The 23,257-nt window shown below is 42.6% G+C and overlaps 1 protein-coding gene and 2 long non-coding RNA genes across 10 annotated transcripts in view; 1 reads left to right on the top strand and 2 right to left on the bottom strand.

The window, feature by feature from the left end:
• Nucleotides 1-23,257, top strand: part of mdga1 (MAM domain containing glycosylphosphatidylinositol anchor 1) — a 116,941-nt gene that overhangs the window by 86,744 nt on the left and 6,940 nt on the right. For 2 of the 7 annotated variants that reach the window (XM_029846438.1, XM_029846432.1), the window contains exons 12-18: nt 4,566-4,746; nt 4,831-4,854; nt 6,131-6,283; nt 6,361-6,522; nt 10,915-11,054; nt 18,734-18,851; nt 21,567-21,702. In XM_029846438.1, the coding sequence (XP_029702298.1) occupies nt 4,566-4,746; nt 4,831-4,854; nt 6,131-6,283; nt 6,361-6,522; nt 10,915-11,054; nt 18,734-18,851; nt 21,567-21,652 (864 nt within the window). In that variant the 3' untranslated portion in view covers nt 21,653-21,702. Of the gene's footprint in view, nt 1-4,565; nt 4,747-4,830; nt 4,855-6,130; nt 6,284-6,360; nt 6,523-10,914; nt 11,055-18,733; nt 18,852-19,305; nt 19,836-21,566; nt 21,703-23,257 lie in introns of those variants that run through there. The other 5 variants (XM_029846433.1, XM_029846437.1, XM_029846434.1 and 2 more) reach the window with 5 other exon arrangements.
• On the bottom strand, nt 8,285-11,602 carry LOC115252100 (uncharacterized). Of its 2 annotated transcripts, none has more exons than XR_003890549.1 (4): nt 11,503-11,602; nt 9,406-9,464; nt 9,139-9,311; nt 8,285-8,403 (listed from the first exon to the last, which is right to left on the bottom strand). It is a non-coding gene; the product is annotated as an uncharacterized lncRNA (long non-coding RNA). The 2 variants fall into 2 exon arrangements; XR_003890548.1 differs by having other exon boundaries at nt 9,139-9,307.
• LOC115252099 (uncharacterized) lies at nt 18,861-20,797 on the bottom strand. Its single transcript, XR_003890547.1, has 3 exons — nt 19,819-20,797; nt 19,468-19,558; nt 18,861-19,338 (listed from the first exon to the last, which is right to left on the bottom strand). It is a non-coding gene; the product is annotated as an uncharacterized lncRNA (long non-coding RNA).

Genomic DNA, 23,257 nt, shown 5'->3' with positions numbered 1-23,257 from the left:
GGTGTCTCAGGAGGGAAGGTGAACAAATAGAAGCTGTTTTTCCATTATGGCCCCGCTGAACTCACCAACTGTCCTCCAGACACAAACATGCTGCTGCAGACTGAAGCATGCTAATATGTCAGCCTCCCTGGCTAAGCTATGTTTTGTAATTGGCAGTGAATCAACATCATCTTGTTGCAAACTGGTCTACAACTCCTGTTACCTTCCATCCTCTCTACTGGTCCACTGGTGCATTTTGCTTTGCGTCTCTCAGGAATTAGCTCATTTCATTACTGCTAAATGTTTCGGACCAGAGAAGTCACAAGGTCTTACAGATTCTGTTAGAGGTCAAAGCTAGCAATGAATATGTTTTAAATGGCTGAAGTGAGCCCTGAAGCTATTTTGTGGGATCATCGAAGCACAGTAACTCCTGCAAACAGGGCAGCAGGAGCAACATGTTCCTGTTGGGGAGTCCAGACTTCTTTCTTGCACCACAACTGGGACCTCAAAAAGGTCATATGCTTCAAAACTTCAGGGGTAACTTCAGTCCACCGTGGTGGCAGGGGGGACCAGCTTGCCTTAGTTGTGTGAACGGCTAATTCTTCTCCCACTTTGAAAGTTGTCATTGTACATGCTGAGGTACGACTCCACAGGGAGAGGAGGGACACAGTCACTGGCCTGGAGGCACATTTCATTTGGTTTTATGAGAGCTCTCAGCCTCTTTCTGCTCTCTGTCTTCTATTCTTCCCCTCAGTCATTCCAACACTTCTTGCTCTTCCCCCTTGTGCTCCTCTTTCCTCTCTCATGCCTCCTCTCTACTTCCTTCCTTCTCTGAAAGAGCTCAAAAGTGCAGCTGGAATGGCCTTCAGTGTTGAAGTGCAGCCACCGTGTCAGCGTTAGAATAACTAAATACCTTAATTGGCAGTTTAGGAGTTATTAAATGTTGTTAAAGGCAAGTTTCATATGCATTCTCATGTGTAAATCAAAAAGTGACAAAAAAAATAGCTAGAGGAAGGTAGCGAGTGAAAGGGTGTGAAAAAGAATAGCTGCAAATTTTTAAAAAAAAACAACAACCTCCCCCCTACACAGTATTGAACAGAGGAGCCTGTTCAGATGTAATACCATCTCAATTTCACAACCTATCTATTACTGTAACACATTCTCCAGCTCATCGTCTTAACAGTCAATCTTTTTAACACTCACAAAATGAAGGAGAGGCTCACAGGGGAGACGAGCAGACACGGAGGGAATAAAAGGGAAATGAGCTCATATAGAGGAGCCGACTTCAGCTCTGAGCAGCACTCCACACCTCCTCTGTTAGCAGTATATAGTTATTCTATCTCTTGGTTTGCTAGGTTTGTTTGGAACCGCTTGTTCACCTCCAGAACGTGCACATTTAGCCAGTTTACTGCTGACACTAGCTGGGTGTGGAGCATCACGTGCTAATGCAGTTGTGTTGTGACTGCAGGGGTTTCCAGGTCACAATTTGGTCAGACATGTTAGGATATTGATGTGGACAAAAAGGACAAATCTCTAAATTTGTGACAATTTCAGAGCTTTTACATTGGCCCAGTGTGTGTGTGTGTGTGTGTGTGTGTATGTGTAGTGAGGACCTAAACACACATTTCAATAGCAAAGTGAGGACATTTGATGGCATTTGAGGACATCTTGGACACTTCAGAGGTCTGTTTAAGGTTTGAACTGGGTCATTGTAAGAGTCTGGGGAATGAATTATGTTACTATCACAAAGATAGAAACCACAACCCTGTTAATGTTTTATTACATTTATTCTGACCTCATTTAAATGTTGTAATAGTTTTTTGAAATCACTAAAGTGACTGAAATCATCACAGAATCACTTCTAACCAACCCAGTGTTTTACCTACCGTGTTAGTTTGTTTGAGGTCATTTAATAATAGTTGGCTCCGTAAATAAAAAAAAGCCACTTAAACTTTCATTGTCACATGCTGTGTAATAATTTAACACTTACTTAGTAAAGTGTTTGTGCCCTTTTAACATCGACTTACACTCAAATTCATTCATACAAACATTTACACAGCTCATTCTGCAGCTGAATAATAATGAGAAAGAGACAGCGTTCATGTAATATGCATAGAGAACATTAACACACAGACTTCTGAGGAGCTGCATCTATATATGCGTGCTCCTACCTCATGATACAAGTATTGCAAGTATTTCTACACACATAGTCTGTGTAAATTCTCAGTCATCCAGGTCATTGTATCCAAGAGAAGAAACCCAGTCCAGTTGACAGAGAAAACTACCTTGGATACACACATAGTGTTTCTACACACACACATACACACACAGAGAGTGATGTGCTATAAATCTCTTCTGGATCAATGTTAAAGTGAGAGTCAGAAGATTTTAGCATCGGCTGCAGGTAAAGAAGATGGTCTTTGTGTGTTAGTGATTCTCCGTGTGAGCCACAGCGTGTCGGCCACTGACGCCAGAAGGGACCACACATGTCTGAATCAGATGTGACGGAACGCCAGTGTGTGTGAGGCCCCACAAAGACAACGGGCTGGATCATCTAGACAGTGTTTTTCACTGGGTCTTCATGATCCTGTCATCAGATTCAGCAAAAAGTCTTCAGTGTGAGCAAATGAGCACGCTTATGTGTGTGTGTGAGGGAGAGAGATTTTGGCTGTGCGTGAGCCACTGTAAATACCCGTGTGTTAATTTTCTTTCACAGATCTGATCTGATGATTCACAGATCTGTTCGCTACTGTGTGAATATATGAGTATATCTGCATATGTATCTGCATGAATTATTCATATACCTGATTAATGTACATTTCAAGCTTATTGTGAGCGTAGTAATTTTTCATATATATGATAATAGGATTTGTCTGTGACTGAGTGCAGCAGGAGGAGCAGGTGGGTGTAGTTCTGACCTGAGGCCAGGTCAGACGCTGCCAACACAACTTTGTTCATGCACAAAAGAGAAACATTGTGTCCAAATGTGAGACAGAAGTGTCGAGAGAGAGCAGCACAAAGAGGAGTAATAATAAATCAACCTGATTGAAAACATTTTTATAGCTTGTCAGAGATTTGAGGTTAATTTTTGCATCCTGTTGAGGATCTAAAGTCTGTGAGCATTCCATTTAAATGTGCTTAGCTGTCATTCCTGCACTACTGTCTCCTCCAGAGAGATGAGCCCATTTCTTCAGAGTTGACTCCGTTCACTGGGAATGACTGGCGTCAGGAGGAGCCCCCTCCCACAGTGAGGACTGGTCTGACTGACATCAGCATCGCTGTGGGTCCTCAGGGACGTCTGCAGGGGCCCCAGCAGCTGTTAACAAACAGCTTTTGGTCTAGTTGAGCCTCAGATCTTCCACTAGGAATCTGCTGGCTGGTATTGAGTCTTAGCTGAGGATCAAAGGTGATCATGTCAGAATCTTTCAGCTCAGTCAGGATCTGAAGCTGGAACAGCCAAAATAGCTAATTAACGCCCACGCAACTGGCTAATACTGTATGCATATAGTAAATTCATTTAGGGATGAATAATGAATGGTGGATGTAGAGATTTCTACAGTGCACACACACAGACACAGAACACATTGCAAATGCTACTGCATGCATCATCTGATAATTGCATGCTGTGGGTGTACTAGGGTGAAGTGGTAAAGTGGCTGACCTAATGCATTAGATTAAGCTCACTGTCAGGTGTTGGTAAGTAGCTGGGATCAGAAGCAGATACAGAGCTAATGGATCCAGCTCTCTGTGGGTGGAATAATGCATCAAGCATAGCTTTGTTAAAAGTAGTGCTGCAAAAAAACCACTCCTGACTTAACTTGAAATACAAGGAGAAACCTGGACTGCATCACATCTGAACTCATACAGTTTTGATCTAACTGCAATCTGGTAACAGTTTGCACATTAGTGTTTATGGTCTTGCTGCATTCTGGAGTTTTCACCTGCCAGAAGAAATCCTCCATTTATTATTTTTAGGGCGTGACATAAATCATCAAAACCAACCAGGAAAGAAAATCACTCTCATTGTCAGAGACCTTTCACAAAGGTTCCCCTCTAATCCAACCTAGAATAATACGTTTATCGCAGCTTGTAGCCACAGACGCTCTGGCACCATTATTTAATAACTAATAACTGCAACATTACGTGCTTCCAGAGCTGTTAGCGCCACAGGAAGTAGAACAGACATGTCCTCTGTCTGTATCTGACGGAACAACACTGCACCTGCTCTCTCCAAAACAGTGGGGAAAACTTCCATTTTGCAGAAGGCTTAAGGAGGGCCTTATCCTTCCACAGGTATTATTCGGTCCTTCAGGTTACTGGTGGTTCCTATCCCAGCCCAACACTGATGGAGGAACTACATCAGATTTGAAAATACTTAAGATACCTTCTGACCTACTGCATTCCTGTGTAACAAACACACCCAGGCAAGGGTTCTGACAAATTCTACTGTTGTCTTTTTGGCGCAAAAGGAGCTGCTCAAACCTCATTGGTGATACATCATTCTAGGTGGCCATGTTTGCTGCATTTAAACCTGTTTATGATATATTTTATGACTGTTTTATATTTAATTTGTTCTTGATTTCCAGAACAAGCAGAATGTGTTGTTGAAGCAGATCGATCTCAGGGGTAAAGAACCAGAAAAGGGGGTGTTGATGTCCCACACAATATCAGACCTGAAAATCCCTTTGGCCTACGAAGTCCGGCTGGCCCCCATCACCACCTACTGTACCGGGGACTACATCAGTCGCACCATACAGTACTCAGAACGTGTGTGCCATTTTATGTAGTTTGCTTTCCATCTGATTCAAAGAGAAAGTATACTGACATGTAATCCATATTATTCTCTTACAGCTTACACCTACCCAAGACCTTCAGGTGAGCTCTTTAGCTGTTTTCTCCTGGGTTATGCTGGCTTGAGCTTGTTTTGTGTCTGGAGTAGGTGGATCTTAGATGTTCTGCTAATTATGTTAGGACGCAATATCTCTAGGCTGGCCAGCCAAGTTTTCATGGTTTTCTTAGTCAATTTTAAGGGTAGGTGATTAGGCCGAGGAAGCCATGGCGGCTCCACCAAATTTGTTAATATAGTTTGATGGTGATGATTCCACCTTAGACCGGTTACTGGTGTGGTTCTTTAAAATAAATAATCAGAACTCAAGAGTTTAAAGTGCATTGCTCTATTATTCTTGACTGTCTTTTCACCGCCTGACATCACTCCCCTGCCTATTCTGCCCTCTGTCTGTCTTTCTTAGCCAATTGTATCTGGTTTATTTTCTTCATTAAGAGATACGCAGCGCTCCTCTGGCAGGAGTGGCAGTTGGCTCCACCAGGGCGAGACAATTAAAACAACAGCAGATTGGAACAGACTGCTCGAACAACACTGCAAATTGAAATGAGTGCATGTATTGGAGTGGGTCTTGAATCGTAATAAATTAGCTTTATAGCAAACATGCACAGTGGTCATGGGGAGCGCCGGCGTGTGCATCCTCCTCGCTGCTATCAGCCAGGCCTTGAATGAATCTATCACATTGGATGGTTTATGAGAGCAGCTGCTGTGTTTGCATACATAGCTTCTCCAGCCGTCACGCCAATGCCCACCGTAAAGTCAAAAATGTGCGATAATTTCTGTTGTAAAGTCTGTCTCAGTCTCATGAAGACATCAGCTCACAGGTTGCTGTGTGAAGAAATGTGGGTGACATATATCAGAATACATATAATGTGAAATCCATATATTTCATACGATTGACACACCTCCCACACTGAGCCTGTCATCTCGTACATGAGCACAGTGATTTTAAATTCATGTAGGGATATTTTAGAGCTTCAGTTTCCTGGTAAAGCAACACTGCAGGTCTTCTCCTGCTCCCACCCACACGTGGCCCAGGTTGAAAGTTTCAGACATCTGCCACCCTGTCCCCCACCCTGTCTCTCTGAAGTCCACGATAACAGAAATGGGATCAGACAGCAGGAAGTCTGTCAGTGTACAATCTATCGCAAGATCAAATCTTGTTCTCTTTGTATGGAGAATAAAATATAGGACAAAAGGAAATTTTCTTATTGAATGTAGTTTTTAATCTTACAGATGTGCTAAAACTGTATCTTCACTGGCGCACCTGTTGGTAAAACAGCTATTTCCTATGTGCACGTGTCCTAGATCACGTGTGTGGTTTTGAGGATGAGCGGATATGTGGTTTCTCACAAGACCGCAGCGATGTCTTCGACTGGACGAGGCAGAACCACCTGACCCAGAATCCCAAACGATCGGCAAACACCGGCCCGGAAACTGACCGCAGCGGGACCAAGGAGGGTGAGGAGCGGTTCCAATACCTGCTGGAGCGGTTCTGCTCAAGTGTGGAGCCCAAACTTTGTCTCATTGTCTTTTAGGTTACTACATGTACATAGAAGCATCACGTCCACGTGTTCAAGGGGACAAAGCTCGCCTGCTTTCTCCACTTTTTAATGTGACTTCTGTCAGGGGTCCCAAGGGGTCCGGCAGAGTCCCTTACTGCGTGTCTTTCTACTACCACATGAAGGGCAAACATATTGGTGAGTGCAATGACAGAGAATGATAGTCTCAACCACACCTGAGAGCATTCATAGAAAGACATACTGCACACACATGGTCAAAGACAAGCTGCTCAGGCCCACCAGGGCCCCTGGACCTCAGGTTTGATCAACAGCAGCTCCATGGACAAACTGATGAATCTGTGTGTCAGGGGGTGTCTGAGGTTTTCTTCAGTACCTGCTTTGTCATTTGAATCTGGAATTCATGCATTCATGCATGTATGAAAGGCCTCCACAAACAATGTCAGACCCCCACAGCCTAAAAGAAATGATGACCTGACAAATACAGATGAACATTTGAACACACTCACACAACAAAATAGAAACATTTGCAGACATCTCATGTGACCTTAAACTTCACCTTCATATCAACGCAACCTGTCGTTTACTCTCAAAATTAACAGTTAAATTTGGCATCAAAGTAATGGGACCAAACATGAGTGACATCCACACGTGTTACACCCCCCTTCCCCTCCCCCCCACACACGCACATGCACACAATACTACTGATTTATGTGCTGGTGGCTCAGGAACGTGCTAGCAGCTGCAGCATTTGTTACACCTTGACCTGTCCTGTCTGAATGGTCCAGCATCTGCAAGGGCACAACATTGGTGTGTGCGTGCGTGTGTGCATGTGTGTGCTTGCATGCACCGACTAAGGGATGGTTTAGTCCATCAGTCAAACCCTCCCAGGATTTCCACAGGTGGACCAAAGACAGCTGACTTTGGCTACTTTTATCAGAGGAACTCGGAAGCGGAACCTCTGCACAATGAGACAAAAAGGAATCTGAGCGAATATTTTAATCCAACTGAACCGTGATTAAACCTGGGTACTATTTTCTCCTATTTCTCCATTGTTGAAAGTTGTAATAAAGGAATCAAAAAAAGGAAAGGAAATAAATGAGTTCCTTTGCATCCCATCCTGATTCAGCAGGTGTCGGTAATAGAGAGACTCCAACAATCTTTCTGTGAATGTGGCTGTGTAGTGAAGCTGCAACACTTCATCAGTCTCGCCGTGCTGGTTCACAATTAGAGCATTCTGCTCGCAGCTGCAGCAAGTTCTGCTGCAAGCCCACCCTCAATTTACTCTGTTGTTCTCCTGGTCGGTTCCAATCTGTCGTCACTTTAATTGCCTCACCTTGGCAGATCTTACACTCCTGCCAGGGAGACACAGCGCGACTCTTAATGACGACAAAAGAGGAGTGGAGGATGAGAGAGAGGCGGTCGGGGGGCGCTGTCAGATTTGTAAAAGGGAAAAAGGAGGGTTAATGAGTGTCACAGGGGGAAAGAAGACAGGAGGAATGAAATGCTGGAAGAAATATTCAAGTGGCTCTCATGCTGTTTTTGTGGGTTTTAAATTCAAAACTTTTACCAAGGAAGGAGTCGATTCCTTTGTCTCCGTCCACAATGAGGAGTTCATGCGTTCAGATATCCTGAAAGGCTCATCTTGGATTTTTAATCTTTACCTCTCGAGCAGATTATTATTGATGATTGTTCAAGCATTGTCTTCTGTGATCCAGCCTCAAAGTGCAGATGAACATCTGTTGAGCTTTTTTCCTTTGTTCAGAAAAAAGAGAAAAAACTGACTGGTGTTTTAATAGATTTTTTCTTATATCAAAAGATATTTAAATTGCTATTTCTCTGTGAAACTTAGGCTTAAATAAATGAAACTACTGCGCTTTACCAGTTTGCTTTTTTTTATTTGTTTACAAGAACTTCTCTGAGTTTTTCTCTGTCGATTTACTTTTAATATTTCATCAATAAGGTCGAAAGTGGAGGAAGATGCTGCTGCAGGAAGACAGGTGTGATGGACTTTTTACTTTCTGCCAGCTCAAAATGCTCTGCTGAACATCCACAGGAACCCTGGAAGAACCAAGAGGGCAAAATCTGAGAACAGAGGAAAAATGAGCCAGAGCCGTTAGCAGATTGGAGAGTGTGAATGTTCTGCTGGGCTCAACTCTCTGATGCTAAACATCTCAGGGTGCTCAGATGATTGATATAAGGCAGCTGGATGACTTTCAGAAGCTGACCTGCTGCTCTGCTCATTGACTCTTCATACTGGAATGTTTTCAGGGCTTCTACTCTTATTTTTTTTAAATGGAGGAAGAAAACAGTTTGAAGATTTGAAGTTGTGAAACAGGCTGACAAATCAAGACCTTCCCAGGTGATGTCTTTGGTTTTTGTCTACCTCAATGTGTTTCTCTTAGGAGCTGCTGGCAACAGTAATTAACAACATTTAATTAGTGGACTTTGGCAGGAGGGAGTGTTTTATTTTGACGAGCTTTCTTGGAAGCTCTGGATTATTTTATCTCCTCATATTGGAAATAGGGAGGCTGAGGTTAGAGGGCCCGACCTTTGCATGCTGTGTAGGGTTGTGCTTTAATTAGCTAATACTTTTAATTAGCTTTCTGAAAGCTGTTTTTGTTAAAGTTACCTTGAGTGGCTGTTGCCTCCGTTCAGAAGAGGCTTGTTTTCACCAAGCACAACAATTTGAAAGTCCACTTTATTATGCTGCAGCATGTGGAGTCATTGGTACGACAGCAATCGATGATGGATGGGCTGTCGGACTCTTTTGGTGAAACTTTCGACTGTACCAACCTGAACCAGTCTGCTTACACCTGCAGCAAACACCCACACAGGTGAACTAGTTGTCATCTGTAGGGTTGCTTTGGTATCGGTCCACTCCATCAGAACCTCTGGGGTCACTGTCACATTATTATTCTGCCCCTTTGCCTTCTGGTACTATTCCTCACATGCAAGGCACCCTCTGGCTGGCAGATAACAGATACTTTGTTAATTTCAGAAGTGTTGTTTGTTGTTGGACAAGGTTTTATTAAAGAAGGATTTAGTTAATCTCAAAATGACCTTGAAGATGCTCCCAAACTGTTTACAGCAAGTTCTGATGATTGCTGTCCGCTGTCCCTCTAAAAATCCAAACATCACATTATTACCGTCTCTTCTTTAGACACCCGACTTTTTAATCGTTCTTTCCTTTTTAAGAGACCAGATTTAATTTTGGACAGCTGAGACACAATGGTCCATCTGTGGCTGTAACTGTCACCTCAAAACTTGGAAGCTAGGTGAATTTCAGTCGCAAACAATCAGCATCTTTTTTGTGCCAACTCTCCCATTCTAAATGACAGATATGGTCAAAAGTTGGCATAAATCTGCCTTGATTCACTTTTCTTCAGCATTCCATCTTGTTTTTCTCCGTTTTTTCTTAAACTCTGCTCTTCCTGGTAGTCTCAAAGGTGAAATAATTACTGCTGTGTTGCTGTGTTTCAGAGCTCAAAGATGCACTCCTGTTGCACATGTAGCACTAGACTAGCATGTAAAACCAGACCGTACAACGAACGCACACGCACACGTGCCACAGAGACTAACACCCCCACCCTCGCCAACATCGCTGTATTTGTTTGAGCGACTGGTGCTGGGTTAATGTTCCAATTAGCAGCAGGCTGGGAATCGTTAAGAAGATGGATCATTGTCGTAGAGACCAGCCAGAGAAGGAAACCCTTTAGGATTGATTACAATACCTGGAACAGTGGCATTTGTCACTTTTTTTTTTCACTTAATTTTGATTGATTTTTTGGTCAGATTTGCTCTGTACTTACACAAGATTTAAGGTACCATCACAGCTTAACTGTAAATGAAATGATTCAACCATCCACAAATCTGCTTCTCCTTTAGACCCCCTCTCTTAATTTGTCCTCTCCTTTCGCTCTACCACAGGTCTGCTCAATTTATGTCACAGTGCCATAAAAGCAGTTGCTGGATTACCAGTCAGACTGCAGCCACATCAGCACATTCCATTTTCACCTAAATGTCATCCCTATACACTATCTGACATTTGAGCTTCATCCCTTACAAGCCCCATGCATTTCTGGAATGTTCCATTTCTGGGCTGCACAGCTCTGTTTTCAGCTATATGAATAAAATATAGGGTCCTCAAATGCAGCTGCTGGTGCCGCATCCTATTTCCAGTTTGGTGTGTGTTGCCCAAAATATAAGAAGACACTCTTTTTTCCCAGCTGATGTAAGGTGGATGGTTTTGACCTCAGTTAGAATATTTGCTGAGGATTCAACTGGTGCCAGAGACAATTGGTCAGAACACAGCTCGTTTCCGTCTCCAGTAAACTGTTGCCAGGCTGCGAACCGTGGTGCAGCTACAGAGATGAAGTCCTTGGTTAGAATCAATAGTCTCTATCTAACATTCTGACTGATAAGGAAAAGGTCTGGAAGGTCAATCAAGTGTGTGGACCTCATTTATTTAGTTATCTCTCTCTCTCTCTCTCTCTCTCTCTCTCTCTCTCTCTCTCTCTCTCTGTCCCTCTCCCCTCTGTTATTCTCTCCCTCTCTTGCTGCCTTTCACAGGAACCCTCAACGTTCTCCTGAGAGTCCGAAGCATTGCTTCCCACACCACTGTGGACTCAGAGGTGTGGACCAAGTCTGGTCATCAGGGCCCAGACTGGAAGAGAGCTTTGTTTGACGTCAGTCCCAGTGGCCCATTTCAGGTAACAGGTTACTTTTTCTGGACAAATGCTAAACTGACATGAGGGTGGAGAAATTCATCTTCACGGTTTCTTTACAGACTATGGATAAATTACCTCCTAAAAGTCACTGATGTTAAAAGTATTTTCTTTTGAGGGAACATCCACCTTTTCTTAACCTCCTCCCTGTTTAAAAGCAGACAAGACTTCCGCTGAATAAAATACAAATACTTTTTCCAGCTTTGTTGTTCAAATATGTTTCGAAGTGAAGAGTGGAATCTGATTTAAATATTCAGATTACAAATTGTTTAGCTGACAGGTACTTTTAATGGAATCTGTGTTTCCAGTATATTAAGTCCTATTAATGAACTCTTACAAGTTGGATCTATAAAGATTGTTGGTTGATTTTGTGTAGTTCAGGAAATTAACAGAATTCAGACAATCAAAGCTTTTCAGAAACGAGAGCGCTCACAAGTCCAGCCTGTCCGCCTCAGCAAGGGAGCTAACATAGGTTCCTCTTCAGCCCCGTCGACTCAGCAACCTGGAACTGATCCAAGTCTCCTTCAGAGAGTTGAGATTTCCTTCTGGGCTGGTTATAAAAATTTACCAACTTGTGTCAATAAAAATGGACTTTGAATGTTGAAGCTATTCTCAGACGACCTGCCTGCTGTCATCTCACTAACATCTTTAGATTTATGGATTTTCTGATCAACGGACAGTTTCTTCATTAGTTCAGGCTGACTGCTGGTGAGATTAAGCCAATGAGGAGCTGAAGCTGCCTCCCAGAGGACTACGCTGCTTCCTCGTGGTCTGCTTTAATCTCACACTCTGGCTCAGAACAACACAAATTACAAACAGCCATCCTGTTGAAGCTAATCTGCTGCCAGTGTAATCTGTTTTGGAAGCGAATTGCTTGTTTATGGTCTCAGGAGTTATGCCTTTACATCGGCTCCACGCTGAAGTGAGCACTTATGTTGGTGTTGTGTGTCAGAAGTCTTCTGCAAGGACATTTATGTTCTTTCCTTCAGTTTTTGTTTTTGATGTGTATATAACTTGTCTGTTAGCTGCTTGATGCTAACTCATTAAGCAGTTTTCTAACAGATGTGTTGTGTGTTAGAGAAAGGTGCTGCTCGTCTTTGTGGTTCAGGCCTTTGGTGTTTCCTCCTGACATCAGTCCCTTTGGACTACATGATTAAATTGACTAAGATCAGTCTAAAGTAATAGTCAGGTGTGATTTGAGCTGTCTGATCTTTCAGCGCATCAGAAGTTCACCAGAAGTTTAATGTTAAAGTGGAATGGCCGCAATCCATCAGGACTTGATGGAAATGGACCGAGACCCATAACAGAGGAAATGTGTGTCTGTTGACACGTCACCTAAATCTGTTTGGTTGTTTGGCTGCAGTCAGCGTGACTCCGCTGGGATGTGGCCAAACACTCCAGATGACTCAGTCCTGTTGTTCCACTGGACAGGATGCTCTCCATTTATCTGTCTCTCTTTCACACACACACACACACACACCTTCTCCAGCTTTTTTTGCTGTGTACTCTTACTGTGCGCTCATCAGCGAGTGTCTTTCTGTGCACCTGTGCAGACCTCAGGAAGTTTACAGAGCAACAGACTGGGGCAAAAAAATGATGATGTTTTTTGTTTGCAAGTCCCTGGCCTCCACGCGAGTTGTGTGTGTGTTTGTGTGTGTGTGGGCGCAAATGTGTGTGAGTGCACGTGTGTGGGTGTGCACGCATGGATCTCAGTTTTTGTTTTCAACGTTGGCCCTGTGCTGGGACGAGCAGATCGTTTAGGGCCGATTTTTGCCCTGGTTGCTTCACACAAGCTTAAGACTGATGGAAGTCTGTGAAAACTCTCCAAACACATCTGACTGCATAGTTTTAAGAGCATGCACTCTCACAGCCAAACTCTTTTTTAAACACACACGCACATACACACATGCACACGCACACCAGTCTCCTAGCCCCTACAGCAATTAGCTATGACAGGTCAATTAACAGGTTTATTTATGAGCAGGGGATGCCTGCTAGTTGTGTTGTAATGATTCCAGATACTCTCCGTACGTGCGTGGGGAAATTGAATCCGTGATGAATGTGGGCTGAAGGCCTTAGCTGCGGGCATTTGCTCTTCATCAACTATGCCTCTGCAATTCCATGAAAGGAGAAATTAAATCAGCTGCTGTGGACATGCTGGACATGTCGGAACCCTGTGCCACATTTACCATGTCTTTATGTAAATGTGTCTCTGGAACCAAAGATCTAATGTGCTGAACGCACATTTGTTTACTGTCCATCCTATTTGCACTTGTTAAGCTCTGCTGCAGACAGAGCTGCACAGCTGGTGCTGTCCTCATGGACAAGAGCAACACAGTATTCTGAAACACCAAACAGGCTCTAAAGAGGGGCTAATACTCAAGACTGCAAGCTCCCCTTATCAGTAAATCACTACTTGCATCTTCAGTTTTCAGTAGCACCCCACTCTCACTACTCGTGTGGATGGATGACGGTGGAGTAGTTACCTTAGCAACGTAGGGCTGGAGGGTCGGTGGCTACCTTGAGGAGGCTTCCTCACATGGTTGTCCTCAGATGTTCTTCTAAAAGACAGAAATAAATGGATGTAGAACATGGCAACCATCAGACAGAGCAATAACATCCAAATTATACAATTTATTACATGATAAATTTATTTAATCCAAACAGCTAAAAAAGTATTGTTTGTAATTAATTACTGTTCTATTGATTGAGCTAGAAAGTGAAATATTTTCACTGGCAAGAATTTAAACCACAAACTACTTTTATTCATCTTACTTATATGTGTATATAATTGTAAACCATTTCTAATGCTGTTATCATTAGGACCAGTTATTGAAGTAAATATTGTACATCTCTATTTTACATCCATCTGTCTCTCTCTCTAATGATAAAATGAGAGAGAAAGGTGAGATCTGTACCTCCCTGCTTCCTCCATGGCTCAGACTGTCTGCACCCCCCCACCTTTGCTGCCATTCTCTCAGCTGGCGAAGCTTTCTCTCTCTCTCTTGATCTCTCTCTCACTCTGTTTTCTTCATGATCGATAACACTGACTGAGGTGTCTGCTGTTGAAAATGGGAATTAACTGATACAATTATTCCTGGTGCGCTGCTGTTTAGTTTGTTTTCTGCAAGTTACAGTCGTAAAGAATGAGCCTATTAAGCTTATTTTTTTCCAGCTTCCAAAGCTTATAGCATCTACTGATAATATGGGGTTTTTTGGGGTTTTTTTTGGAGGGGGGGGGGGGGGGGTGGTGGTGTCGCTAACAGCTCTGTATTAAGTTTATCGACACAGTTGGACAAATGAAACATGTCTAACGCTTGTTCCTCAGAAAGAGTGTGACTATTTTTAAATACGCTCATGAGACTCTTGCAAGCATTAACGGCTGCTTCCAACTAAAGTTGAGATGTTTTGTAGGGCTACTCTCCCTGACTTTACGCAGCAGAGCTGCAGAGTCTATGCTTACACTGCAAAATCTGCGCAGTCTAAATGTTGACCAAGTCTTTCGTTTAACTTTTTACCCATTTTAAACATTTAAACCTTGTCTAAACAGCCTGCATAAGCAGTTGTTGAGAGCATCAGCTAATTATTATCAGCTAACATTATTCTTTCCCACCATTAAAACCTATGTTCACAGACCTGGATCTGTACTAAGTCCTGTGCATCAGCTTTTTTGTCAATTTTCCAGTTTGAACAGCACGATTCTCCAAATTTGCTCCTTCATTTTAGTTTCCAGAGAGTTGCGTTTCTCTTTGTTGACGCAACTGCGACACTGACCATTTCATTTCTGCCTCATGTTGAGAGCACGTCCGTGGAGGAATACAAGCGCTGCAGACCTGAGCTGAGGGCCTTTGAGGTGCTGCCACTCGTCTGTGCACTTCCCTGCTCTTTGTGCTGCTTCCAACAAAAGTAATGATGGTTTGAGAACAGCGTCTGTTCCTGCAGCCAAGTTCAGAGCTCACTCTGCAAGTCTGGCAAAAAGGGCTCCATCAGACGAAACTCAACTGTTTCACTGGCGCCATGAATGACTGATAAAGCTGAGCTTTTAGGAGGCTTTACGCACGCTAAACATTTTGAAGCTTCACATGTCAACTGTGTCATTCGCCACATCTGTATCCATGCATTTAACATATATACTTAGATATTGTACACAACCTATACATCTACACAAACTTGGCTATAAACACAATCAGGGGCAATTTTCTAATGAAAATGTGAAATGATCAGACTGAACCTTTTCTTCATAAAGTCAGTTTATAAAACCACAATTACTTCAACTTTAAAATAAAGTATGATAATAGATGAGTATATGTCCCTGCTTGCTCCTCTGTGCATTACCCAGAGGCCATCTGTGTTCCTTGCAGTGTTTGGTACCTCGGAGGTTTGTCGGAAACCAGGCCAGCTCAGAGTTGTGTGTCCCAACTTTGTTTTGCACTGGTAGCTCTCTCTCTAACATGCACGTACGCACGCACGCACGCATGCATGCATGCGCGCACACACACACACACACACACACACACTCACATGTCTGTATCCCCTCTGGTCTTTGGACTACACATCAATTGCAACATTAAAGGTTACAAGGCTCAACAAAACGACACATTCACAATTCCAACCTGACACTTTATTGTACCCTTTGATCTAGTCTCTATCACACTCACATGCACAGACACACACTATTTCTTTCTCTTATTCTGTATGTGTCTCTGTGTAGACACTCCTTTGATAACAGCGGGGATCGAGTCAGAAATGTAAAACTTATTACTGCAGAAGAATCTGGGTGTCTTCATGAAAACTCAGGTTCTCTCGGTTGATCGGCACATGTCTGTTGCAGATGGTCGCAGTTGTGGTGCTTTATCAGCCCTGAGTGGAAGCCTGGCTGGTCTGGGTGCCTAAAAACATGTTAACATGTAATGTTTGTCATGATTCCATAACATTCATAATTTATTGGTATGCAATAACAAGAGAATGACTACTGACAGTGAAGTTTTATCAAAAGTCCTTTAAGGACATAAAATAATCTGTAATTCCAAACTCATGTTTTTCTGCAGCCTTCTTATACAGTCTGGAAGTCTAGTGCTGGTTGTGTACTTGCTGTATACTCAAACACACACTAAGGTCACAGTTAACAGAGAAGCTCAATCATTGTGTTTTTAGCTCTTCTGGTTCCATTTCCTCTCACAGAGGGATTAGCAGCTAATTAGCTCTTCCGGTTCTGAAACAGATTAGTGTTTGGCTTCCATTCAGCCATTTCATGGTGGTTTTGTTGTGGTTTGAACTTGTTAAAGAAAGAAAAATCTACATTTATCATTGATTCGCTTACAAGATCAGACATGTGTGTCAAAATTAAGCATAACTGCGTATTCTCTGATTATTAATAACGTATGTTTAATGAAAAATCAAGCATGTGTATCTGATTTGGCTCGCCTTTATAGAAACCATCCATCAAACTGGTGGAAACTAATACTGGTTGATAATCATCAGTTCAGTCTTACTGCCCCGCCCAACTGTTGTAAAAAATTAGATTTTCTCGCCATTCTGCCTCCAGTTATTTCTCTCAGTTATTTCAATTTCTTTGACATTTCAGATACTTGATGCCTCAGTGCCGTCTTCCGGCTGATTAGTTACATTACTGAAAACATCTTTGCTGCCTTTCATGAGGCTTTTCTTATAAAGCTGTCTCACGACCTTGGTTAGCTGTGCCCTTTGTCTCTGTGGGCCAAGGTCACAGTCAGTCTAGTCTTTGCTCTCAGCAGTAATTGTATGGAAGGACTCGTTTTTGGTAGCTACAGAGAGCGAGGATACAAAGCTCTGACGGCTTGTACTGGTCTGTTTCTGTTAGCCGTGGGAACTAAATATCAACCAGGCAGTAAAGTAGCCACCTAATTAGCTGTTTTCCTCTAGTTTGTCGTTACTGAGTGAAATGTTTGAAACCATCCAGGAGCTGCCTCTTTCATCACTGCAGTTTCTGATCATTTTATCTACTGAAGAACAAATTCTGTAGTTATGAGGTTAACTAGAATTTTTGGCCCTTCGAGTGATACAGAACTGACATGCTGCTCTGTTTGGAGTCAGGATGTTGGTTATTCTCACTCTGGTTGGGGCCATGGATTCATGGCCCCTCTCCCACAGCCAAGGACGTTGCCAATCGGCAGACTGCTCAGGAGGCTTTACTTGGCTTAGAATGGGACTTTGGTGCTGAGCTGGTAAATGTAGATATTTCCATGGCAACGAGATGTTAAATAAGCTCTGGAGTGAAAATGAACAGAACAAAACCCGACTCAGATTTGTGCTTGGAACCACAAGAGGTTCAGAGAAAAACAACACATCTGTAATCTCTTCTTTAGTGGATCGAGGAAAGAGCAAAGGTTTGCTGATTCCCTCTGATAAGAAGCAGTTTCAGAATTGTCACTCTTCACCTTTGACTTGGCTTTTATGATGAGTCTGTAAACCTGAACTGCTGAAGTAACTTTTTGCTGATCTTCACGCTGATCCCTGTCTCGGCCCAGCTATTGGTATTTGCCCCATCAATTCCTGTTTGATATCTCAAGATGACGCTGCTACTGAGTGCTAACAGCACAACACTGGCACATACACAGCGGCTAAACTGGAGCTCCGCCGTGCTTGGGATCAGCTCAGGTTCTCTCCCTGGACCATCTGAACTGGGCTGCTTATTGTAATATCTGCACAAACGCTTTAATATTCTAGGTGCTTATCAAATCAAATCAAATCAAATCAATCTTTATTTATATAGCGTCTTATACAATCAAAATTGTTTCAAGGCGCTTTCCAGAATCACAGGGCCTAACCCCAGACAAGCAACAGTAGCAAGGAAAAACTCCCCTTTAACAGGAAGACACCTTGAGCAGGACCAGGCTCATGCAAGGGGACCCTCCTGCTGATGATTATGCGAAAATCAAATCAAATCAGAAGCAAAGTGTCAGTGCTAGCTATATGGAGCCAAGCAAGTTCTTTCTATGGTCACTCCTAAAATTCCAAATATTAGTGAGAGTGAGAACATTCTAAGAAAGATCATTTTGCTCAGTTCTTGAGAGAAAAAGATGGATGTTTAATATCAAATGATTTATTCTTATTTTACCACCCAGCAGTTTTTCTTCTGTTATATTTCTCCATAGAAATGATCCACAATCATTACATTGCTCAAAAGCCTGAAATCTTTTTGACATTATTAAACAGGAAACACTTCATTTGTGATATTTAACTTTCATATGGTGCCAACAACTATACCTAAAGCATTATTAGTGGATAGAAGCTGCTCGGGAGGTTTTAGAGCCACATATTTGGTGTGTTTAATTGCTTTCCCTGTATTCCAGACAGAATATGCTGGTTTTGTTTCTCTGATTAGCTGTGTGCTTTGGCACTCTACAGTAATTAAGCTGTCACTCAAAACCAGATGGCTGGTGGCTAAAATGAGGAAGTTCTCAGATTTTGTATTAGTGGGCCTCAAATAATTCCCACCAGCTAGCTGTTGTTATTCTTGCTCTAGCTAGTTCTTAGCATAAAATTGGTTCCTTTGATGCCAATAGGTTGTTATACATTAAAGTCTTCATCTTCTGCTCCTGTTTTCACTCTTGAATAAATCTCTTTTGTCATTTATTCTCATCCAGACTTTTTCTTTCCATTTGTTTCATCTCTCTTGTGAACAGATTGTGTTTGAAGGAATCAGAGGCCCCAGTTTTGAGGGTGATATCGCCATAGATGACGTATCCATCACAATAGGGAAATGCAAGCAGGAGAACACTGTTGCCAGCGCAGGTAAGACAGGTAAGAGTTTTAAAGGTTGGGAGATGTAAATGTAAAAGAATAAGGACTAATAAAACAGGACTAGTAAAAGGTTAGTTAAGATGTTGAGTAAAACATTTGTCTAAAAGGGGATTACAGTGCTGTAGTGGAGGGGATTGACAAGGGAGTAGCGGATCAACCACCTGGATCCTGTTTAGAAGGTATAGAAATATGCTGCACAGCAAAGTGTGGGTGCTGCATGGAGACAAGTGTGACGGAGGCCTTTGGAAGTCCGAGCATCATATACTGTCCTTTCCCAACCTCAAATGTTTTATTTGCCTCACAATCCCATTATCGCTTTTAGATCTCACCCTGGCTGTGTCCTCCCCCCACCAGCATTATATCCTTCCCCTTCTGTTGGGCATTAACCATTATTAGCTCCATCACTCTGTCCTGCTCTTCATATTTAAAAGCTTCTCTTGTTTACTCTCCACAGAGAAAATACATTAAGGAGCGAGAATGGTGGTGTCTTCATTTAGGGAGAGAAGAGAAACAACATCAGCATTCTGTTGCATCCCATAAACTGACCACAGTACTGCCTCAACAACCCTGTTGACGTGCGAGAACATCACAGCAGAGGCCCATTTTGTTACTTAACTGCGACAGTGCACTCTGCCGGAGGTGAACCAGGGAGAACGACAAGTGAGAGTAGAGAGCCTGTGGAGGGAGAATCACGAGGCCAGGAAGGTCTTGATGTGGAGAAGAGGCAGACAGAGAGAAAAGGTCAAAGTGAATGCAGTGAGTGGAAGCATGTGTGGGTGAGAGAGAGACGGAGAAGGAAGACAAGGAGAGAGATTTAGTGGCAAGCAACCAAAAGAAAAACACGGAGCTGGAAGCAAACAAAAACCCACCAGCAATTTAGTTCCAGTGTGCATTTTGGCTGCCACGTGCATCCAAATGAAAGCATGACCGTGAGATTCTGCCCTCTCTGCATTCCCCTGTAACACACCTGCACACCAGCAGCGACGTGGCTCACATCTATGGCAGCGCCGATGTGAGACGGTGTGAGTCCCCATGTGGGTCAGTGCTGCTGATGTGTTTCATCTTGTCCATGTCTCTTTCTGATTAATGGTTCCTCGTGTGCATATAATAGAACCCCTTTCAGCCTTAGAGGAGATCAAGTGTGCATTTTAGGACCAGTGAAGAAGAATTACAGTGGCATCATCTCTATTGATGAAGCCTCACAAGCTGTGTGTGGTGACCTGTCCAGCAAGTTGGAGAGAACCAGAACCTTGCTGCTGGTCCTTCATCCCTCTGGTCATGATCAGCTCGGCTTCTGCTAACGATTGAGTGGTTTAACATTCAGACAGGGCTGATCAAAAACAAACCAAACAAACAAGCTGAAAAACTGACAGCATAAATGACAAAAGCAGCAAAACAAATGCTGGAATTGAATTTAAACTTTGGATGAATATTGTAGACGAAAATAAACAGTTTAAGACACTAAATTCCTCATGACCAAACCCACAGACCAGCTTGATATTATGCAAACAGGCTGATTGCATATTCCTACATGTGTATTTTGTATTTGCTACATATTAGGTACCTAAATAGCCATTCTTCCAGTGAGGACATTTTGGCTGGTCCTCACATCTTTAAAGGACTGTTTGCAGGTTACGATGGGGTTTTAAAGTTGAGGTTTGAACTGGGTATTGTCAAAGGTTAGGGGTCAGAGGTTAGTTGGGATGGGCAGAGGCTGGGGAATGTATGCCTGATGAATGTCCTTATAAAGATAGAAGTACAGGAATGTGTGTGCGTGAGGTGTAATGTATCTAGTGTCAGAAAGCCTACCTGCCTATCTGTCTATCTGCCTGTCTGCCTGTTTGCCTGCCTGCCTACCCATTGCTCTCGAATAAAAGGCAAGACCAACTTTTATGTTGGTGAAAGAAACGACACATGAGAGCTCAAAGAGACTTAAACCCAACCAGGGTTTAAGGCCTGTCTCTGATGAACACATCAATCCTATAATTTGATAGATTCATATTGGACAATTTGAAGCACTTCCACACATGCATGTAACTACGTGTATGTGTGCTCACTGTTTGATCAAAGCATTATTATAAATATTGATTTTTCTGCCTGGATGATGGACCCTTGATATGATTTCATATTGATCCTTTAACAGAAAACCTTCATTTTTTATTTCTGAAGCTCTTTAAACTGTGTCTGGAGGTTTGTTGCTGATGTTTATATGAAAAGTGTTTTACTACCTAAGTAAAGGAAAAAATGTTAGTAATAATATTCTCATCACTACAGCAGAGAGCACAATTAAATTCCACAACAAACAAGACTAATTCTGTATTGAATGAATAAATCATTTAAGATATAATGATTCAACATAATGACTCCCTCTCCTCGCTGATACTGCTGTAAACTGTGTCAGTAAAGATAATAGCACTAATAAAAACAAAAGATTCAAGTAATTTTACAGTTTTGGGGCTGCTAGCCTCATTATTAATATAACCTTTAGAGAACACAAAAACGGCTCATCGTGATCAGTTTTACTTTTCCATTGTCTCGTGTTCATACATCTGTTTCACAATCAGGTTGAACCAGGACACCAGTCTCATGGTCCAAACAGTTCTTGATGTAGCAGGGACCCCCCCATTGAGACCAGCGTGTTTCTATCATTTTGCGTTTTTATTGCTTGGATCTGCTTCGTGTGGACTAATTGAATGTTTATTTTTGTTTCTTCAGTTCTGATTGGTGGATCACATTCGCTCCCATTGGCCAGCTGGCTGAACTTTGGCCTTTCGTGCATCCTGGCATTGCTCTACAGATGATGAGAGCTTCCAAGAGCACCATCTGTCTGCTCAGTGACAGACGCTGCCCCAGCTTTTGCTCTTTTACCCCCCTTCTCTGTCCTCTTCCTCCTCCCCTTCTGTCTGTCCTGCACTCGTTGTCCTTCTATCCTTTCTCCATTTCATTATTCCTGCTTGGCTGAACAGCAACACGAGACTTTTGTCCGTCTCCTCGCTGCTTTCTTTAAGCCTCTTTTATCATAATTTAACAAGCAGCAGCTCAGCCAGAAAGATATTCAACATATTTAATCATGTGAGGGTGTTTGATGTGTCTGGTAAGCATCCCCCTCCTCACCTCTTCCTTCCCTTCATCAACATTCGTGCAGCCTCTCCCGTATTTCTGAGGCCTGGAGCTGTGATCCTTGGTGGCCCTCCAGTTTGTTCCACAGACACAGCAACGTGTCGGACACCTTACCAAAGAAGACAAAGGACTTGTGGGAATAAAATGAGGAATCAGAAATTCCAAGATAAACGTAGAAGAAGAAAACAGCTTTTCCTTTCAAATCCAAGCTTTGAGACTCTGGGAGACACTGAATGATGCAAGGGACAGAGAGATGAGAATAAAACTGATGATTGGGTGAATAACTGAGGGGAAGGACAGGAAACAGAGAAGGACACTCCTGTTGGACTGAGACAAACCTCAGTGTGGAACATCCGTGTATATTTATCTCTATATATTATGTGTAATAAAGTTTAAACTTATACACAGATGGGACAGTGGAGGAAAATGGAATTAAACAAGCACAATGTTTATACAAACTCTGCTGTTCCTTTGGTTTTGGTTCTGTAATGTTGCAATTTGTCTGACCTGTTTTTGTTTTTGATATTTAGCCTTTTCTTTTAAAAAAGGTCAAAGGGTCAGAGAGTCTGACACTGATGAGGAGACACAATGATTTTTGAGTCACTGGAAATGCGACAATGGCGAAAGAAACATGACTTTGCTCGTAGAGACAGACAGATTTACATTGGGGCGGGGCCCCAGGGTCACCATCGGGCCTGTGTGGGCCCCTGGGGTCAGCCTTGGGCCTGAGTGGTGGGTCACATGGTCCAGAAGCATTTGTTTGAATGTTGAATATGTTCACTACACCAGTGAGGCAGAGCTCTGTCAGTGTTTGGTAGCTGTTGGACTCAGATCATCACTCAGCAGCTGATGTGTGTGGATTCATCATCACGTAGGTGATTGTTGAAGTGAAGCAATATGCATATCTATAGATAAATATCCAACTGCTTGTGTTAATTTGAAGGGGAGAAGGCCTTTGTCTTTGGTTGTTCATGTTTCCCAGAAGTGTGTCATTAGAACTGGTTGTTTGAATCATTGAGGGGAAAGAATTTGGGATTTGTCTCCGTGATTATATTGCTAAATGTTAACGTACATGCACATTCCATACAGATCTTTGTGTGTACTGTACATTGCTTTGATTTGACGGTTACATGTTTATTGTTTTATGTGTTGGATAAAAGTGTTTTAATGATGTTCCCATTGGCTTTGATTCATCTGCCATAACTCACTTTATTTCTGCTTAAACAATGCATAACATGTTGATTTAAGTTCATTTTAAGCATTATTTGTTCCACCTCTGATTCTGT

The sequence above is a fragment of the Takifugu rubripes genome, chromosome 13, assembly GCF_901000725.2.
Source record: "Takifugu rubripes chromosome 13, fTakRub1.2, whole genome shotgun sequence".
NCBI lineage: Eukaryota > Metazoa > Chordata > Actinopteri > Tetraodontiformes > Tetraodontidae > Takifugu > Takifugu rubripes.
The sequence above is the reverse complement of the archived record's forward strand: the minus strand, read 5'-3'. Positions and strand labels throughout refer to the sequence as shown.